The following is a 20,534-nucleotide window of genomic DNA, read 5'->3' on the forward strand; positions in this document are numbered from 1 at the left end:
GAGGTGAGGCTGACTGGCCTGTAGTTCCCAGGATCCTCCTTCTTCCCTTTTTTAAACATGGGCACTACATTAGCCTTTTTCCAGTCGTCTGGGACTTCCCCGGATCGCCATAAGTTTTCAAAGATAATGACCAATGACTCTGCAATCACATCCGCCAACTCCTTTAGTACCCTTGGATGCAGTGCATCTAGCCCCATGGACTTGTGCTCGTCCAGCTTTTCTAATTAGTCCCGAACCACTTCTTTCTCCACAGAGGGCTGGTCACCTCCTCCCCATGCTGTGCTGCCTAGTGCAGCAGTCTGGGAGCTGACCTTGTTAGTGAAGACAGAGGCAAAAAAAGCATTGAGTACATTAGCTTTTTCCACATCCTTTGTCACTAGGTTGCCTCCCTCATTCAATAAGGGGCCCACACTTTCCTTGACTTTCTTCTTGTTGCTAACATACCTGAAGAAACGCTTCTTGTTACTCTTAACATCTCTTGCTAGCTGCAACTCCAGGTGTTATTTGGCCTTCCTGATTTCACTCCTGCATGCCCCAGCAATATTTTTATACTCTTCCCTGGTCATTTGTCCAATCTTCCACTTCTTGTAAGCTTCTTTTTTGTGTTTAAGATCAGCAAGGATTTCACTGTTAAGCCAAGCTGGTTGCCTGCCATATTTACTATTCTTTCTATGCATCGGGATGGTTTGTCCCTGTAACCTCAATAAGGATTCTTTAAAATACAGCCAGCTCTCCTGGACTCCTTTCCCCCTCATGTTATTCTCCCAGGGGATCCTGCCCATCAGTTCCTTGAGGGAGTCAATGTCTGCTTTTCTGAAGTCCAGGGTCCGTAATCTGCTGCTCTCCTTTCTTCCCTGTGTCCGGATCCTAAACTCAACCATCTGATGGTCATTGCCTCCCAGGTTCCCATCCACTTTAGCTTCCCCTACTAATTCTTCCCGGTTTGTGAGCAGCGGGTCAAGAAGAGCTCTGGCCCTAGTTGGTTCCTCCAGCACTTGCACCAGGAAATTGTCCCCTACCCTTTCCAAAAACTTCCTGGATTATCTGTGCACCGCTGTATTGCTCTCCCAGCAGATATCAGGGTGATGGAAGTCTCCCATGAGAACCAGGGCCTGTGATCTAGTAACTTCCGTGAGTTGCCGGAAGAAAGCCTCGTCCGCCTCATCCCCCTGGTCCAGTGGTCTATAGCAGACTCCCACCACAACATCACCCTTGTTGCTCACACTTCTAAACTTAATCAGAGACACTCAGGTTTTTCTGCAGTTTCATACCGGAGCTCTGAGCAGTCATACTGCTCTCTTACATACAATGCAAGTCCCCCACGTTTTCTGCCCTGCCTGTCCTTCCTGAACAGTTTATATCCATCCATGACAGTACTCCAGTCATGTGAGTTATCCCACCAAGTCTCTGTTATTCCAATCACATCATAATTCCTTGACTGTGCCAAGACTTCCAGTTCTCCCTGCTTGTTTCCCAGGCTTCTTGTATTTGTGTATAGTCACTTGAGATAACTTGCTGATTGTCCCTCTTTCTCAGTATGAGGCAGGAGCCCTCCCCCCTTGCGCTCTCCTGCTCATGCTTCCTCCCAGTATCCCACTTCCCCACTTACCTCAGGGCTTTGGTCTCCTTCCCCCAGTGAACCTAGTTTAAAGCCCTCCTCACTAGGTTAGCCACTAGGTTAGGGTATGACAGAAAGCTCATACTGAGACAGATATAGCCTTACAGACTTTTTATTAAAATTTATAATAGTAAGTAAATGGTAAAATACCCAGAATTACAATGTTACAATTGCATTACTGCTATTCAAAAGATACATATGATAATATAGTATTATATGCTACAAAGCTTTGGTTAATGTACTCACACCCTTCCTTGAAAACCTGGGGGTAAGAGACACAGGACCAGCCTTGCAGTTCAGGTTTCTCAATTCTTGATGCAGAGCTTAGAAAAACTAATGCTAAGAGCTAACTTAGGGTTTACTTGACTAACTTAAACTTAAAACCTAATAAAACAAAACTCAGAATAAAAGAAACCAAGCTGAGCCTAGTTCCCTTGAAACTTAAAGTTTAAGAAGAACAAGTATAGCCTACCAATAGTAGTAGCCATTGTAGATAGAAAAGATAGAGTGAGTGTAAGACAGAGTAAGTGAAAATGACAGAGCGGAGTGAAGTGAAGTGCTCTAGTGAGGTGCGTCACCTCTTTTATAGGGCACAAGTGCTGGAAATCCTTCCTCTTATGCCCAAATTTTATTCCTCACCCACAAATGTTAGGGTACACTTACCCCATAAGCTAGAAGGTTTGTGCGTATTGATGACACATATACAGTATACGCATATTAAGTTTCCTTGTGATGTACCTGTTAAGTCTGTGGGTACCACATTGAAAAACCCTCTATGCCATTCTTCATTATCTATTGGTCTAGGTAGAAGGTTATAGACATATGCGTGGAAACTTATTTATTTAGGTAACAAGATATAGGTTAACTTTACTTTTCTGGGTAAATGGTCTTAATATAGATGTGTTAACTTCCCTAAGCTTAACACACAAGATATGGCCTTTAGGTCTCTTGCGTTACAGCCAAGTTTTACTTTAATATAAATCTATAAACCTATTACAAAAAACCCAAATACTTAAACTTAAACGAAAAGATACATCTATGCAAGCAAGCCAGTTAGTCCTATAGGCTACACCTGTGGACTCCCAAGTGGGGTGTGCGCAACACAGCGGGTGCGCAAGACCATCCCTGGGGGTGCGCAGCAGGAGGGTCACCGCTGAAGGAGCTGCCGCCTTTGATTCTTCGGCAGCATGCCTGCGGCAGCTCTTCCACATTTTTTCTTTTGTTTTTTGCTTTGCTAGAGCTGGCCCTGGGGGTGTGCGATCAAAAAAGTTTGTAGACCACTGAGCTACACGACTCAGAATCAGGACAAGAAATTCTCCCATTGCATTGTCCTCTGAGCCATTGAAACCTCCTTCACTCATTAGTTTTGAGTCATATTATTTACAAAAGTTCCAGTATTGTCATAATGGAAAAACCAAAAAACAAACCAACCAGCCAGCCTCCCCATCTGCAAACAATCCCATCTCAGTAGGAAAAGTCCTACAACAGGCTTTGCCAACAGTTGGAAACTGGGATTTAAACTCCAAATGATCTCACTGTATTTCAGATCCATTCAAATTCCCCATCCAGGTCTGTGACACTTTCATCTCAGGCCCTAAATTACTGTTTTAGGAGCAAAGAAAACAAACTGTGATCCACAAACAGAGGGCTGAGAACCCTGAATCATAGGACACATTGAGCGGTGGAACTGCAGAAAGTGGAGAAGATCAATTCTACATGGCTTAAAAAGAGGAAACACTGCTGGGGTAATTCGGAAGGTGGGAATCCCTCCGACTAAGCACTTCTTCAGGCGTCACAGAGGTTGAAAAAAAACCACTTTTTTCCCCCTCAGTCACAGAGTCACCAGGCAATGCTCTGGAACTACTCCATATAAAGCCAGCCAGGACTCTGGGGGCCATGTCTCCTCTCTCTCAGCACACTGTCACCAGGGCAAGAAGCTGACACAACTTCGACCTTCCTGGGTCTGACATCGAAGCATTCAGCATCCCCTTCCACACCATGCGCTTCCCGCAGCGAGTCCACCCAGACGAGGCTCCCAGGGAAGCCAGAGGGCCCTGCCCCCCAGCTCCGCATTCAGCAGTGACTCTCAGCCAGCTGGTAAAACAGAAGGTTTATTATTCGACAGGAACACGGAGTAGAACAGAACCTGTTAGACAGAAATCACTGACTTTTGGCCAAGTCCATTTTGGGGAGTCGAGGGCCAGATGCCCAGGACTCCTCCTCTTCCAGTCCCCCCAAGCAGACTGCCAGCTTCCAGCGACCCAAAGTCAGACACCCCCATTGCTCCTCCTCCTTGTCTTTGTCTCTCTTTCTGAGCAAAGAGTCACCTGGTTGCATCCCATTCCTGGGTCTCAGGGTACAAAGGCCACCATGTGACGTGTTTCAGACACAGACACCCCCTTGGGACTGTCACCCGATGTGCTGAAATTACCTTGGAGCCCATTTTCCCTGCCAGCTTGGGACTTCCAGAACCCTGTCTTGTTGAGTCAGACACGCTAGCCTGCTGCAACACAGACCCAGGGTCTGGACCATGCCCCCAAAGCTGCAGGCTTTAAGTGAAAACAGCTCAGCAGCTTACTTGTCTCCAGCACCCAGACACCAAGTTCCCAATGGGATCCAAAATAAATCCATTTTACTCTGTATAAAGCTTATACAGAGTAAATTCATAAATTGTCCGCCCTCTGTAACACTGATAGAGAGATATGCACAGCTGTTTGCTCCTTTAAGTGGTTTCAAGTAATAACAGACAGAACAAAGTAAGTCACACAGCAAAATAAAGCAAAAACATGCAAGTCTAAGCCTAATACATTAAGAAATTGATTACAGGTAATATCTCACCCTCAGAGATGTTCCAATAAACTTCTTTCACAGATTAGACTCCTTCCTAGTCTGGGCCCGATCCTTTCCCCAGGTAGTGTTAGTTCCAGCAGACATCTCAGGTGGTAAGCCGGGGATTTCTCATGACTGGCCCCCTTTGTCCTGCTCCACCCCCTTTTATAGCTTTGACACAAGGCAGGAATCCTTTGTCTCTCTGGGTCCCCACCCCTCCTTCCAAATGGAAAAGTACTAGATTTAAGACGGATTTCATCATCAGGTTACATGGTCACATGTCACTGTAAGACCCCTAGTCTCCATTCCCCATGGGCTGGCCCACACATACACAGGAAGGGTTTCAAGTAACTTAGGCCATTTAACTGATTGTTTCTGGAACACCCTTAATGGCCTCCACTTAATATATTTACATCAGTGATACAAGTTTATAGCTTATTCTCCTACCTCAAGATAATACATAATACATGCAAACAAATAGGATGGACATTTCGTAGATTACAAGCTTTCTAACGACACCATACAAGGGGTATTTAGTGTAAAGCATATTCCAGTTCTGTCATATTCAAAAGCATATTTCCATAAAGCATAGAGACTGCAACGTCACACAGCCTCACCAGCCCCAGACGTCTCAGCCAAAGTCACACACCCCTATTCCCACCACCGAGGTATTGGTGCAGCACACAGGAAAACTGAGGCACACGCAGTATTAATGCAAAACAGTAAAACTCACATAGGCCCAACAGTAAGGCTCACAAACAACATAAGGGAAAATCCCCACTTAGTCACACCCTCTATCCCTGCACCTTCTCTGTTATATTTACTTTGAGAAAAATGGTACAAAACCCAACTGCTATTCAGCAGAACCCAGTGCAACGTGGGAACAACTGGGAATGAGGCAATCTGTCCCTAATGGGGGAACCTGAAGACTAACAATCACTTTGCAGTGGGAGGAAAAGTATAAACTTGATGCTCCAAATTTGGTTAGACTAGGAAAAGTGCTGGAGCTTGTGTCCAGTGATGAGGAAATTTGCTATGTTACCCTGGCCGCTATATGGGCTATTTTCTTTCTTGAAAAAATAGTTGTGTCACTCCTGGTTCCCCCACCTGGGACTGATGGACATTCCTGTTGGAGGGATACACACTTCCATCACTGTCATAAATATACAGGGAAGGGTCACCACCTTTCTCTATACAGTGCTGGAAAATCCCTCCTGGCCAGAGGCAACATCCTGTTACCTGTGAAGGGTTAAGAAGCTCAGCTAACCTGGCTGGCACCTGACCAAAAGGACCAATAAGGGGACAAGATACTTTCAAATCTTGGGGGGGGGCTTTTGTTTTGTGCTCTTTGTTCACATGTTTGTTCTCTCTTGGGACTGAGAGAGGCCAGACAGAAATCCATCTTCTCCAACCCATCCTAATCCAAGTCTCCAATATTGCTACCAGCAGAGGTAAGCCATGCAAGGCAGATTAGTTTATTTTTTGTTTCATGTGAATTTTCCCTGTGTTAAGAGGGAGGTTTATTCCTGTTTTCTGTAACTATAAGGTTTTGCCCAGAGGCGGATGCTCTGTGTTTTGAATCTGAATACCCTGTAAAATATTTTCCATCCTGATTTTACAGAGATGATTTTTACCTTTCTTTTTTTTTTAAATGAAATCCTTCCTTTAAGAACCTGACTGATTTTTCCATTGTTCCAAGATCCAGGGGTTTGGGTCTTTGATGATTTTGTAACCAATTGGTTAGGATATTATTCTCAAGCCTCCCCCGAAAAGGGGGTGTGTAGGGCTTGGGGGGATATTTTGGGGGATGACGTCTCCAAGTGGTCTCTTTCCCTCTTCTTTGTTTAACACGCTTGGTGGTGGCAGCATAGGGTTCAAGGACAAGGCAAAGTTTGTACCTTGAGGAAATTTTTAACCTAAGCTGGTAAGAATAAGCTTAGGGGGTCTTTCATGCAGTTCCCCACATCTGTACCCTGGAGTTCAAAGTGGGGAGGGAACCCTGACAATGACACAGGACAAAGGAGTTGATGAAAAACACTGTGGGCTTCACTCCAAGGAAGGGTGAGCTGCAAAAGGGAAAAGCAGACAACTCACCTGAAGGAGCTGAGACACCACAAATGCTGCCTTAAAGTGCACTACTTGGGAATTAGGAAAAGGAAAAAAACATCTTTTCTGAGCCCTAGACAAGATTTTCATGGTGTTTATCTCCCTTGCAGCTTCTCTGGTGATAAATAAGAGAAGAGCTGTGATGGAAGGTTTTCCCGCACTCACAGCATTTATAGGGTTTCTCTCCTGTGTGACTCCTCTGATGTATAAGGCCTGATCTCCCAGCAAAGGTTTTCCCGCACTCACAGCATTCATAGGATTTTCTCTCCTGTGTGGCTCCTCTGATGTGTAATAAGGCCTGATCTCCCAGCGAAGGTTTTCCCGCACTCACAGCATTCATAGGGTTTCTCTCCTGTGTGACTCCTCTGATGTGTAATAAGGCCTGATCTCCCAGCGAATGTTTTCCCGCACTCACAGCATTTATAGGGTTTCTCTCCTGTGTGGATCCTCTGATGTATAATAAGGCCTGATCTCCCAGCAAAGGTTTTCCCGCACTCACAGCATTCATAGGGTTTCTCTCCTGTGTGGATCCTCTGATGTGTAATAAGGCCTGAGCTCTGAGCAAAGGTTTTCCCGCACTCACAGCATTTATAGGGTTTCTCTCCTGTGTGCCTCCTCTGATGTGTAATAAGGCCTGAGCTCTGAGTGAAGGTTTTCCCGCACTCACAGCATTTATAGGGTTTCTCTCCTGTGTGGATCCTCTGGTGGCGAATAAGGTGTGAGCGATCAATGAAGGTTTTCCCGCACTCACAGCATTTATAGGGTTTCTCTCCTGTGTGGATTCTCTGATGTGTAATAAGCTCTGAGCTCCCACCAAAGGTTTTCCCGCACTCACAGCATTTATAGGGTTTCTCTCCTGTGTGGCTCCTCTGATGTGTAATAAGGCCTGAGCTCTGAGCGAAGGTTTTCCCGCATTCACAGCATTCATAAGGTTTCTCCCCTGTGTGGATCCTCTGATGGCGAATAAGGTGTGAGCTCCGAGTGAAGGTTTTCCCGCACTCACAGCATTCATAGGGTTTCTCCCCTGTATGGATCCTCTGATGGCGAATAAGGTGTGAGCTCCGAGCAAAGGTTTTCCCGCACTCACAGCATTTATAGGGTTTCTCCCCTGTGTGGATGCTCTGATGGCGAATAAGGTTTGAGCTCTCAGCAAAGGCTTTCCCGCACTCACAGCATTCATATGGTCTCACTCCGGTGTGGATGCTCTGATGGCGAATAAGGGTTGAGCGCTCAGTGAAGGTTTTCCCACACTCACAGCATCCATAGGGTCTCACTCTGGTGTGGATTCTCTGATGGGTAATAAGGTGTGAGCGCCTCCTGAACTTTTTCCCACACTCAAAGCCCGTGTTATTTCTCTCTCCCGTCAGGATTCTCTGCGGGGACGTGGTTTCCTTGAGACCTTTGTGAGTTCCCTGATAATTAACAGGTATTCCAACTGTCTGCACTGGCTGGTTCTCCTGCCCCTTCTCTGGCCTGTGCTGGCCCTGAGAGCCTTTTCCCTGCTCACAACTCCTGGACACACTCCCTTTGCATCTTTGCAATAACGTCCCCTGCGGTTCCACTTGCTCCTCTTCCTGCTGAGGATTCTGCTCCACGGTCTCTCTCACCATCCCATCACCTGCTGGGACAGAGAAAGGAAAACCTCAGAAGCCAGAAGAGAAAAGAGGGGAACAAACCAAGAGAATAGCTGGAGATGGAGAAAAACCAGGGACTGAATTTCCCCCAACTCTTCCCCAAAGGGGCGAGAGGAGGGGATCAATTCTGCATCCAGTTCCCATACAAACACTCCCCAGGAAGAAGAGAGTTTGGGGAGGGAACTACTGCCAGGAGTTAGGATTGGTAGGGACCCATGAACAGTATCTGCCCTGAGGATACGACACCTGCTGGGGACCATCCTGAACCCAGAAACCTCACAAGGTCTTTGTTGGGAATCCCAGCTGTTTCCTTCAAGCACTGAGTAAGTTTAATCATCCCTCACCCACTCGGCTGCCTCTCAGGATCTCTCTTTCCTTTGAGCCCCGGAGATCTGGGGCCCACGGCTCTTCCCCTCGTTCCAGCTGGGAGATGACATCGGGTTTGGAAACTGGAAACCCTGCTCATGGGAAAGACGACCAGTGAGATCAGGTAACAGCACAAGAAGAAGTTACTCAACTTGTGCATCAGCGATGGTTCTTTGAGATGTGCCTCCCTGTGGGTGCTCCACTGTAGGTGCTAGCCCATTAAAAACAGCTGTGTAGACTGGTGCCTCAGTGAAGACTGGAACCCACAGAATCTCTGACTCCCGGAAACCTTCCCTCACCAGACCACCCTGTGATGGGTTGGGTCACAGAGACCCCCTTGGGACTTTCACTGGAGGTGCTGGAACTACCTCTAAGCCCACTGCTCTGTCAGTTAGCGATGTCAAAAATCGCATCCCCACCTGACATAAATTGCCTCAAAAACTGTAGTGTCAACATAGATACAGTGGCTAAAAAGTCCATTCAACAGAAAACCAAGGAAATTAAAGGCCCATAAAGTACATTAAGCAGAGTTAAGGATGCCTAGTGCTGCCTCGTGCCCTTCCAGCATGTGGAAAGAGACGGTGTTAGCGTTCGTGCTGTCCTGCGCCTGTGCTCTGCTCCCAAAGCGTTCTGTAGCGGGGAGGGTCGAGTGCTAAGTCTGTGTGTCATTGGCCTGTCAGGGGGTTGCTGAAACAGGGAAAAACTGAGGGTGCAATGTGAACCTTAACTCTTCATTTCTCCTTCTAAGAACCAAGGGGACAGGAATCCTTACCCAGCGAGGTCACATTCTTATAGTTCTCCTGCATGACATCTCCGTAGAGGGCTCTCTGAGCGGGGTCCAGCAGAGCCCACTCTTCCTCAGTGAAATACACAGCCACCTCCTCGAAAGTCACCGGCCCCTGAAAGAGCAAGAGCCCCCCACTCTGCGCCTGCTGCCCAGTGACAACCCCACCGTTCACAGGGGAGGAGGGCCAATCACATGGAAGCTCTGGGAGGCAGGCAGGCAGGCTCCGACCCCCTCTCCATCAGAGCAGCCAGGAGGCATCAGGGTGAGGGGAGAAAGAGAGAGAGCCAGACAGAGATGGCCAGGGTCTTCACAGTCAACACTCACCTACCAGTCAGAAGTGGATACAAGAGATAGAGCCCCCAGGAGAGTCCAGGGACAGCCAGTCCCCTGGTAGGAATCCCAACTCCCGTCCCCGTGCCAGCAGTTGGATGGAAAGGGATGGGGTGTCTTCCCTGGGCCTCACTGGAGGTTACCCTCTGGCTATCTGGTACATTTCCCCAGCCCAGTCCAGGGGGGTATTTCCTGCTTGACAAATTAGGGAATTTCCACCCACAAACCCCATGGGTCTGTTGCTAGAATCTAGGCCCCACCGTAAACAAATCCCAGCAAGTCCCCCTCCCTTTCTCCAGCCTGTGTATTTCCTGCCCCCTCCCACCTGCCGACCACCCACAGAAGCACCCACCTCCTATGTCTTTACTGCCCTTCTCCTGCCAACAGGAGCCCACCAGCAACTCCCCGATAATCCCTACCTGAACTTGCCCCACGGCAGCCATTTCCCTTCCCTGGTCCCGAGAAGGATGGGATGTAACGTTGCAGCCTGTCAGGGCAAGAAGGGGACGTGTCAGAACAGGACAGTAACGTCACATCACAATTCCCCGTGGCTCTTTCCCTGCAGACTGATGTTCATGCAAATAAAAGAAATATTTTATATTTTATATTTTATATTTTATTCGACTCTGTCATGCAAATAAAAGAAATATTCAAAACACAATTAGTAATGGGGGGGACGGGGGAAAAACATGGGACTTTAACTACCCAGTCATCCGTAGAAAAGGTATTCAAACAAACACAAAGTGTCCAATAAGTTCTTGGAATGTGTTGGGGACACCTGTTTGCTTCAGAAGATGGACGTAGTAACCAGGGGGACAGGCATTTTAGGGTTGATTCCGACTAACAGGCAGGAGTTAGTTAAGAAACGGAAGGTGGAAAGCAATATTGGCGAAAGTGTTCATGAAATGATGATTTCGTGATTCTAAGAGAAGGAAAGCATTAGAGCAGGAAAATAAGGACAATGGACTTCAAAAAACAGGTGATATCAAATGCCCAGCTAGGAAGCAGGGAGGCTCGGGACTGGAAAGAGAGAGACCAGGCAGAGTCCACCTGGAAGCAGGGGAGACTTGGATGTGCTGTGCTGAGGAAGGCCAGGCCTGAGGGCCCTAAGAGTTTCCTATGGTGTGTTCAGACATTCAATAAACCCTTCTGGCTGAGAGTTGCTCCGGTCTAGAGAACAGGGTTGCATCATTCCCTCTGGGCGTAGAGGCCCCGGGGCTCTAGAGCAAGTGGACTCCCTGAGGGGGCCCACGGCGAGAAACAGGTGTGCTAAGGTTCAGAGAGGTGCGGCTTCAGGAGGTAACCCCCAAGAGAGAGTGGACCCCTGAGAAGTGCTGTCTCACTGAAGGGGGTTTCCCCCAGAGACCGCATGGGGCCAAGAGTGGGCATGACCTGTGAGTCCGTGACACCTGGGACTTCTTGTAACTTTCCACTGGAAGGGAAAGGGGGGGTCAAGTTTGAGAAATAAAAGATTCCCGCTTTATGTAAATCTTATTTAAGGGTGGGGAGGAAGGCAAACGAGACACCTCCTCTCCATGGCCTGTCTCCCCAAGAAGAAAGACTGCTAAAGCCATCTGAAGGGAAGACAGGGGGGAGTCCACACTGAGACAGGGGTCCAGTCTGAAAAGAAATATAACTGGAACTCTGAACCACAGAAACTTTGCAACCTGCCTAAAATAACATTCAGGGTAAGAAATTACATTCTGTAACCTGTTTAAGTATATTGAGCTTAGCTTGCGTATTTTGCTTTATTTGGTCAGTAAGCTCTTTAATGACCAGACAATAAAAAGGAATCCTACAAAAATTTGAATCATGGACAGATTGCTATGGATGAGTACAAAAGAACAGCACAAGCATAGAATCATAGGACTGGAAGGGACCTCACGAGGTCATCTAGTCCCATCCCCTGCACTCATGGCAGAATTAAGTATTTTCTAGACCAGAGATTCTCAAACTTTGGTACTGGTGACCCCTTTCACATAGCAAGCCTCTGAGTGCGACCCCCCTTATAAATTAAAAACAGAATAATAGAATATCAGGGTTGGAAGGGACCCCTGAAGGTCATCTAGTCCAACCCCCTGCTCGAAGCAGGACCAATTCCCAGTTAAATCATCCCAGCCAGGGCTTTGTCAAGCCTGACCTTAAAAACCTCTAAGGAAGGAGATTCTACCACCTCCCTAGGTAACGCATTCCAGTGTTTCACCACCCTCTTAGTGAAAAAGTTTTTCCTAATATCCAATCTAAACCTCCCCCACTGCAACTTGAGACCATTACTCCTCGTTCTGTCATCTGCTACCATTGAGAACAGTCTAGAGCCATCCTCTTTGGAACCCCCTTTCAGGTAGTTGAAAGCAGCTATCAAATCCCCCCTCATTCTTCTCTTCTGCCGGCTAAACAATCCCAGCTCCCTCAGCCTCTCCTCATAAGTCATGTGTTCTAGACCCCTAATCATTTTTGTTGCCCTTCGCTGGACTCTCTCCAATTTATCCACATCCTTCTTGTAGTGTGGGGCCCAAAACTGGACACAGTACTCCAGATGAGGCCTCACCAATGTCGAATAGAGGAGAACGATCACGTCCCTCGATCTGCTCGCTATGCCCCTACTTATACATCCCAAAATGCCATTGGCCTTCTTGGCAACAAGGCCACACTGCTGACTCATATCCAGCTTCTCGTCCACTGTCACCCCTAGGTCCTTTTCCGCAGAACTGCTGCCTAGCCATTCGGTCCCTAGTCTGTAGCGGTGCATTGGATTCTTCCATCCTAAGTGCAGGACCCTGCACTTATCCTTATTGAACCTCATCAGATTTCTTTTGGCCCAATCCTCCAATTTGTCTAGGTCCTTCTGTATCCTATCCCTCCCCTCCAGCGTATCTACCACTCCTCCCAGTTTAGTATCATCCGCAAATTTGCTGAGAGTGCAATCCACACCATCCTCCAGATCATTTATGAAGATATTGAACAAAACCGGCCCCAGGACCGACCCTTGGGGCACTCCACTTGATACCGGCTGCCAACTAGACATGGAGCCATTGATCACTACCCGTTGAGCCCGACATTCTAGCCAGCTTTCTATCTACCTTATAGTGCATTCATCCAGCCCATACTTCCTTAACTTGCTGACAAGAATACTGTGGGAGACCGTGTCAAAAGCTTTGCTAAAGTCAAGAAACAATACATCCACTGCTTTCCCTTCATCCACAGAACCAGTAATCTCATCATAAAAGGCGATTAGATTAGTCAGGCATGACCTTCCCTTGGTGAATCCATGCTGGCTGTTCCTGATCACTTTCCTCTCATGCAAGTGCATCAGGATTGATTCTTTGAGGACCTGCTCCATGATTTTTCCAGGGACTGAGGTGAGGCTGACTGGCCTGTAGTTCCCAGGATCCTCCTTCTTCTCTTTTTTAAAGATTGGCACTACATTAGCCTTTTTCCAGTCATCCGGGACCTCCCCGGTTCGCCACGAGTTTTCAAAGATAATGGCCAATGGCTCTGCAATCACAGCCGCCAATTCCTTCACCACTCTCGGATGCAACTCGTCCGGCCCCATGGACTTGTGCACGTCCAGCTTTTCTAAACAGTCCCTAACCACCTCTATCTCCACAGAGGGCTGGCCATCTCTTCCCCATTTTGTGATGCCCAGCGCAGCAGTCTGGGAGCTGACCTTGTTAGTGAAGACAGAGGCAAAAAAAGCATTGAGTACATTAGCTTTTTCCACATCCTCTGTCACTAGGTTGCCTCCCTCATTCAGTAAGGGGCCCACACTTTCCTTGGCTTTCTTCTTGTTGCCAACATACCTGAAGAAACCCTTCTTGTTACTCTTGACATCTCTTGCTAGCTGCAGCTCCAGGTGCGATTTGGCCCTCCTGATATCATTCCTACATGCCCGAGCAATATTTTTATACTCTTCCCTGGTCATATGTCCAACCTTACACTTCTTGTAAGCTTCTTTTTTATGTTTAAGATCCGCTAGGATTTCACTATTAAGCCAAGCTGGTCGCCTGCCATATTTACTATTCTTTCGACTCATCGGGATGGTTTGTCCCTGTAACCTCAACAGGGATTCCTTGAAATACAGCCAGCTCTCCTGGACTCCTTTCCCCTTCAAGTTAGTCCCCCAGGGGATCCTGGCCATCCGTTCCCTGAGGGAGTCGAAGTCTGCTTTCCTGAAGTCCAGGGTCCATATCCTGCTGCTTACCTTTCTTCCCTGCGTCAGGATCCTGAACTCAACCAACTCATGGTCACTGCCTCCCAGATTCCCATCCACTTTTGCTTCCCCCACTAATTCTAACATTATATATTTAACACCATTATAAATGCTGGAGGCAAAGTGGGGTTTGGGGTGGAGGCGGACAGCTCACGACCCCCCCAACATAATAACTTCACAGCCCCCTGAGGGGTCCCGACCCCCAGTTTGAGAACCCCTGATCTAGACCATCCCTGTCAGGTGTCTTATCCAACCTGCTTTTAAAAATCTCCAATGACAGATATTTCACAACCTCCCTAGACAATTTGTTCCAGTGCTTAACCACCCTGACAGTTAGGAAGTTTTTCCTGATGTCCAACCTAAACCACCATTGCTGCAATTTAAGCCCATTGCCTCTTGTCCTAGCCTCAGAGGTTAATTAGAACAATTTTTCTCCCTCCTCCTTGTAACAACTTTTCATGTACTTGAAAACCGTTATCATGTCCCCTCTCAGTCTTCTCTTCTCCAGACTAAACAAACCCAAGTTTCTCAATCTTCCCTCACAGGTCATGTTTGCTAGACCTTTCATAATTTTTGTTGCTCTTCTCTGAACTTTCTCCAAATCTTTCCTGAAATGTGGCACCCAGAACTGGACACAATCCTCCAGATGAGGCCTAATCAGCACAGAGTAGAGCAGAAGAATTACTTATTGTGTCTTGTTTACAACACTCCTGCTAATACACCCCAGAAAGTTGTTCGCTTCTTTTACAACAGTGTTACACTGTTGACTCTTGTTTAGCTTGTGATCCACTACGACCCCCAGATCTCTTTCCACAGTACTCCTCACTAGACAGTCATTTCCCATTTTGTGTGTGTGCAACTGATTGTTCCTTCCTAAGTGGAGTACTTTGCATTTGTCCTTATTAAATTTCATCCTATTTACTTCAGACCATTTTGTCCTGATCATTTTGAATTTTAATCCTATCTTTGATGAAGATATTGATCAGAACCGGACCCAGAACTGATCCCAGTGGGATCCCACTCGATATGCCCTTCCAGCTTGACTGTGAACCACTGATTACTCTCTGGGGACAGTTTTCCAACCAGCTATGCACCCACCTAATGGTAGTTCCATCTCAGTTGTATTTTTCTAGTTTGTTTATGAGAAGGTCATGCAAGACAGTATCAAAAGCCTTACTAAAGTCAAGATATACCATGTCTACCACTTCCCCTCTATCCAAAAGCTTGTTACCCCGTCAAAAAAAAGCTATTAGGGTGGTTTGACACAATTTGTTCTTGACAAATCCATGCTGACTGTTACTTATCACCTTATCATCATCTAGGTGTTTGCTAACTGATTGCTTAATTATTTGTTCCATTATCTTTCCAGGGAATTAAAAGAAGCTGATTGGTCTGAAATTCCCTGGGTTGTCCTTACTCCCCTTTTTATAGATGGGCACTAGATTTGCCCTTTTCCAGTCCTCTGAAATCTCTCCCGTCTTCCATGACTTTTAGAAGATAATCACTAATGGCTCAGATATCTCCTCAGTCAGCTCCTTCTGCATTCTAGGGTGCATTGCATCAGGCCCTGGTGACTTGAAGACGTCTAACCTAAGTAAATTTTTAACTTGTTCTTTCCCTATTTTAGCCTCTGACCCTACCTCATTTTTATTGGCATTCATTAAGTTAGATGTCCAATTGCTACTAAACTTTTTGGTGAAAACTGAAACAAAAGTCGTTTAGCACTTCTGCCATTTCCACATTTTCTGTTATTGGTTTTCCCCCCGCTCAGTGAGTACCATGACATGTGGGGACAAAATCAGAAAGATTAACTCCCAAAATAAGTTACACCTAGCAAGGGACATAGAAGGCAATAAGTAGGGTACTACTTAAATCACGGGGCGGGAAGGGGGAAACATATAATTTTTAAGGGTTGGTCATGGTAGAAATAGTGAACTTTGCGGATGTGTTATACACCCGCAAAATTTGCTATTTATGTAGTGAGTAACCCACGAAAAAGTGTGATTTCTCCACAGCGTTTCTCAAACTAGGGGCCCAGACCCAAAAGGGGGTTGCAAGCCTACTCGGGGGGTGCGGTATTCCCACCCTTACTCCTGAGTTGATGCTGGCAGCGGCGCTGCCTGGAGCTGGGTGGCGAGAGAGCGGTGGATGCTGGCCGGTGCCCAGCTCTGAAGGCAGAGAAGTAGGGGTGGCTTAGAATTGCCATCCTTACTTCTGTACTGTGGGGCACTGCCTTCAGAGCTAGCCACCCAGCCGGCAGCTGCTGCTTTCCACTCTGCCTTCAGAACTGGGCAGCCGGAGACCAGATTTCATGATCCGTGACGCAAATTTCCACCCTCATTTTTCTGCCCCATTTTTCTACTCCCCAGCCCTGCTTTGTGCCCTTGGCGGCCGCCCCACTCACCCCACCCTAGTTATGGCCCTGTAGCTGCACCAGATTGTTTGGTTACCAAAAAAATTCACAGGCGTAATGTAATAATTGAGTGTTTATATTATTCCAGCAGATTTTTATTAAACAAATAGATCTGCTGTGGCCTTTCCAAATTATGGCAATTAGTAAAGGTCCATTATTACTTTTCTGCGATTTTCCAAGTCTTCTTTGCAACTCAGCTGCAATTATTTGAAGATCATTCTGCGATTCAGGTAGGGTCTTAATTATTATTAACCAAGAGGAGGAAGAAACAGAAACCACAATATGGAAAGAACAGGTTAAAAATATGTAGATACATTATATATATTAATGTCAGCCATGAAATTCATTTTAGGGTGCTCAAGGAATTAGCTGAGGCAATCTGGGAACCATTAGCAGTTATCTTTGAGAACACCTGGAGAACGGTGAAGACTGGAGAAGGGCAAACAGAGTACCGATCTTTTAAAAGGGGAACAAAGAGAACCGGGAAATAAAGTCAAGCCTTCCTTAGATACCTTGAATGAACAAATTATTATACAATCAATTTGTAAGCACCTAGAGGCCAGTAAGGTGATAAGTTATAGCCAGCATGGATTTGCAAAAACAAATAATGCCAAGTCAATCTAATTTCCTACTTTCACAGGGGTACTGGACTTATAGATCCAGGGGACACTGTAGATAGGACATATCTTGATTTTAGTCAGGCTTTTGACACAGGCCCCCATGACATTCTCACCGTGAACTAGGGAAATGTGGTGTACATGCAAGTGCTATAAAATGGGTGCAAATGTTGTTGAAAGGCTGTACTCAGACAGGAATCATTACTGGTTCACTGTCCAACTGAGAGGATGTATACAATGGGGTGCCCAGGGGCCAGTCCTGGATCTGATATATTCAATATTTTCACTAATTACTTGGATAATGGACTGGAGAGCATGCTGTCTAAATATGCAGATAACAGCAGCTGCGAGGGGTTGCAAGCACATTGGAGGACAGGATTAGAATTCAAGGTAACATTTACAAACTGGAGAAGTAGGCTGAATGAACGAGATGAAATTCAATAAAGACAAGTGAAAGACAAATAGAAAAAGCACCCATGCCTACGTTTAAGACCTTTACCCAGACCAATGGACAACGAAGAATGGCATAGCGGGTTTTTCAAAGTTGTACCCACAGACTTAACAAGTACACTACAAGTGCGTACATACCTGTCATCAATACTGTTGTGGAAAATTAACCAAGCGTTGTATTTGGTTCAGAACAGCCTGAGGCCCACTTTATTACAAGCATGCAGGGGACCACAGCCAGCCTAGCTGCCGAACCCGAAACAGGGAACACAGAAGCTTATATAGATCAAAACCACAATCAATTGCACACAGTTCCTTATTAATTTTTTGCCTTATTAGGAATACATTTTCCTTATTAGGAATACAGCAAAAACAAGCTTTGTCCTGTTATTCACAGTTTTTTCTTTTGCCGTTATGAGCTTTCCTAACACTAGCTGTGGCTGTTATATTTCTCAAGATTGGCTATTACAAATTGTTCTGCTTGGAACTTTCCACTCTCTTCTCCTGCCCTCTGACCATGTACACAATTAACTTGACCAGAGTTTTAGGCCTACTCACTTTTCTCTTACAATACGCACGTACATATTAGCCTATGGGGTAAGTGTACCCTAACATTTCTGTGGGGGAGGAATGAAATTTGGGCATAAGAGGAAGGATTTCCGGCACTTGTGTCATATAAAAGAGCTTCATTCATCATCTATTCTAGATCTCTTCATCTTCAACTAGCCAGGAGACTCAATGAGTGTGTGACAGGAATTTTCAGGAATTCCAGGCATCCTTAGACCCCTAGAAATCTCACCTGAGGCATAAGTAAATGGTTAAAATTACAGAGACTTACAAATTGTGTGTCTCCCCCACTCTCTTAAGAAAACAGAAACCTAATTTCCTGTGACTGCAGCTTGGCAGCAGTCCCAGTATTTCTGGTTTTGTGTTGTGGTTTTGACTTAGAAGTTTAATTTTAAGGTTTTTGAATATAATACTGCAAGATAAAAAGTAATATTATAAAGTAATTGTGTTATTGTTAAAATAATATTATTTAAAGTGATACGATCGTCTAAGGGGGGGGGAGGAGGTTTAGAACAGCTGAGAAATAGCGAGAGGATTTCTGAGCATGTAACCCATGGGGTTTTGTAAGTGAGGTATTTGATGTAGAAACAGAGCAGAAAAAGAAAAGGGCTAAACTGGTAAAGGGAATGGCTGTTGAATGCCTGCTCGTGACTTGTAGTTCACTGGGAAAGAAATGGAATAAAAAAGTAGGGCTACTCAGGGAAGCCCAGCAAAATTTGGATGCCAGCTTAAAGTCGCTGAAGGGCTATAGATCAGACCGTGATCAGCTGTTGGAAAGAATTAGAAAAGAGAGAAGATGTGTCAGAGGAGGATAAAGAATCGATTCCCATCCCTGTCAGCATGATGGAACCAACAGAGGTAGACAAACCTGCAGCGCCAACTCCTAGAAGTAGGGCAAGAGAATTCGCTCAGGCTGATACGGTACCTTTAGGAGCGGGATTGGAGATGGAGTCTGAGAGCCACGGGGAGAGTCAGAAGAGGAAGTTAGCTGTGCAGGAGCTACCGGCAGTCTGCAGATAGGAAAAGGAAGTCCCAGGGTGGCACCACAGGAGGCGGAGCTGAGTGCCACAGAAAAGGCAGCTGGTGATGTAAAGGAGGAGTTGAGCAAAGCAAAACGGGAGGAAATATCCTCTCCTCTGTGGGTGAATAACCGGGGGCACGGCCTCACTTAGCCAGCAGGGGTCCCTACCCAAATAGTGGAGACACACACGGCCCCACCTGGCCTTGAACACGCCTCTCAGCGAGACCAGAAACCTGGCTCGGGCAGGAGGAGGCCAGACTCCTTTGAAACGGATCATTGCGGCGGGGGATCGAACCTGCTCCCGCCCCCCTCGCTCCCCATGTCCTGAGAGGGATTCACAGCTGCAGTTTTCCATCCCCCCCGACCCCTCCTTTCACATCATCTGCCCCCCCCGGCTGATTTTCCATCCTCCCTGCCTGACCCCCCCATTTCACACTGTCTCCCTTCCCCCACCCCTGGCTGATTTTCCATCCCCCCCGCCTGACCCCCCCCATTTCACGCCGTCTCCCCTCCCCCACCCCTGGCTGATTTTCCATCCCCCCCGCCTGACCCCCCCCATTTCACGCCGTCTGCCCCTCCCCCACCCCTGGCTGATTTTCCATCCCCCCCCCGCCTGACCCCCCCCATTTCACACCGTCTCGTCTCCCCTCCCCCACCCCTGGCTGATTTTCCATCCCCCCCGCCTGACCCCCCCCCATTTCACGCCGTCTGTCCCTCCCCCACCCCTGGCTGATTTTCCATCCCCCCGCCTGACCCCCCCCATTTCACGCCGTCTCCCCTCCCCCACCCCTGGCTGATTTTCCATCCCCCCCGCCTGACCCCCCCATTTCACGCCGTCTGCCCCTCCCCCACCCCTGGCTGATTTTCCATCCCCCCCCGCCTGACCCCCCCCATTTCACACCGTCTCGTCTCCCCTCCCCCACCCCTGGCTGATTTTCCATCCCCCCCCCGCCTGACCCCCCCCATTTCACACCGTCTCGTCTCCCCTCCCCCACCCCTGGCTGATTTTCCATCCCCCCCGCCTGACCCCCCCCATTTCACGCCGTCTGCCCCTCCCCCACCCCTGGCTGATTTTCCATCCCCCCCGCCTGACCCCCCCCATTTCACGCCGTCTGCCCCTCCCCCACCCCTGGCTGATTTTCCATCCCCCCCGCCTGACCCCCCCCATTTCACGCCGTCTGCCCCTCCCCCACCCCTGGCTGATTTTCCATCCCCCCCGCCTGATCCCCCCCCATTTCACACCGTCTCGTCTCGTCTCCTCCACCCCTGGCTGATTTTCCATCCCCCCCCGCCTGACCCCCCCATTTCACGCCGTCTGCCCCTCCCCCACCCCTGGCTGATTTTCCATCCCCCCCCGCCTGACCCCCCCATTTCACGCCGTCTGCCCCTCCCCCACCCCTGGCTCCAGGAGTCTCGGCCCGGCCGGCTTCGCGCGCCCCCCTGCCCCCAGGAGCTCTCCGCCAATCAGCGAGAGGGGAGGGGGAGGCCCCCTCACGCGCCTCCCTAACAGCCTCCGCCCGTCGGTTGGGCCAACATCATTTCCGGCCTGAGGTGCGTCAGGAACTACATCTCCCAGCCTGCCCCGGGGC

General features: G+C 47.7%; 1 protein-coding gene across 1 annotated transcript; it reads right to left on the reverse strand.

Moving 5' to 3' along the window:
• Positions 1 to 1,714: 1,714 nt before the first annotated feature.
• On the reverse strand, positions 1,715 to 19,261 carry LOC140904505 (uncharacterized). The gene is given in 7 exon segments (XM_073326881.2): positions 1,715 to 3,712; positions 4,457 to 6,815; positions 6,817 to 8,171; positions 8,532 to 8,645; positions 9,326 to 9,452; positions 10,090 to 10,157; positions 19,114 to 19,261. Coding segments are annotated over 6 exon segments (1,962 nt in total). The 5' UTR covers positions 19,223 to 19,261; the 3' UTR covers positions 1,715 to 3,712; positions 4,457 to 6,626.
• Positions 19,262 to 20,534: the final 1,273 nt, after the last annotated feature.

This window comes from Lepidochelys kempii, chromosome 28, assembly GCF_965140285.1.
Source record: "Lepidochelys kempii isolate rLepKem1 chromosome 28, rLepKem1.hap1, whole genome shotgun sequence".
Taxonomy (NCBI): domain Eukaryota; kingdom Metazoa; phylum Chordata; order Testudines; family Cheloniidae; genus Lepidochelys; species Lepidochelys kempii.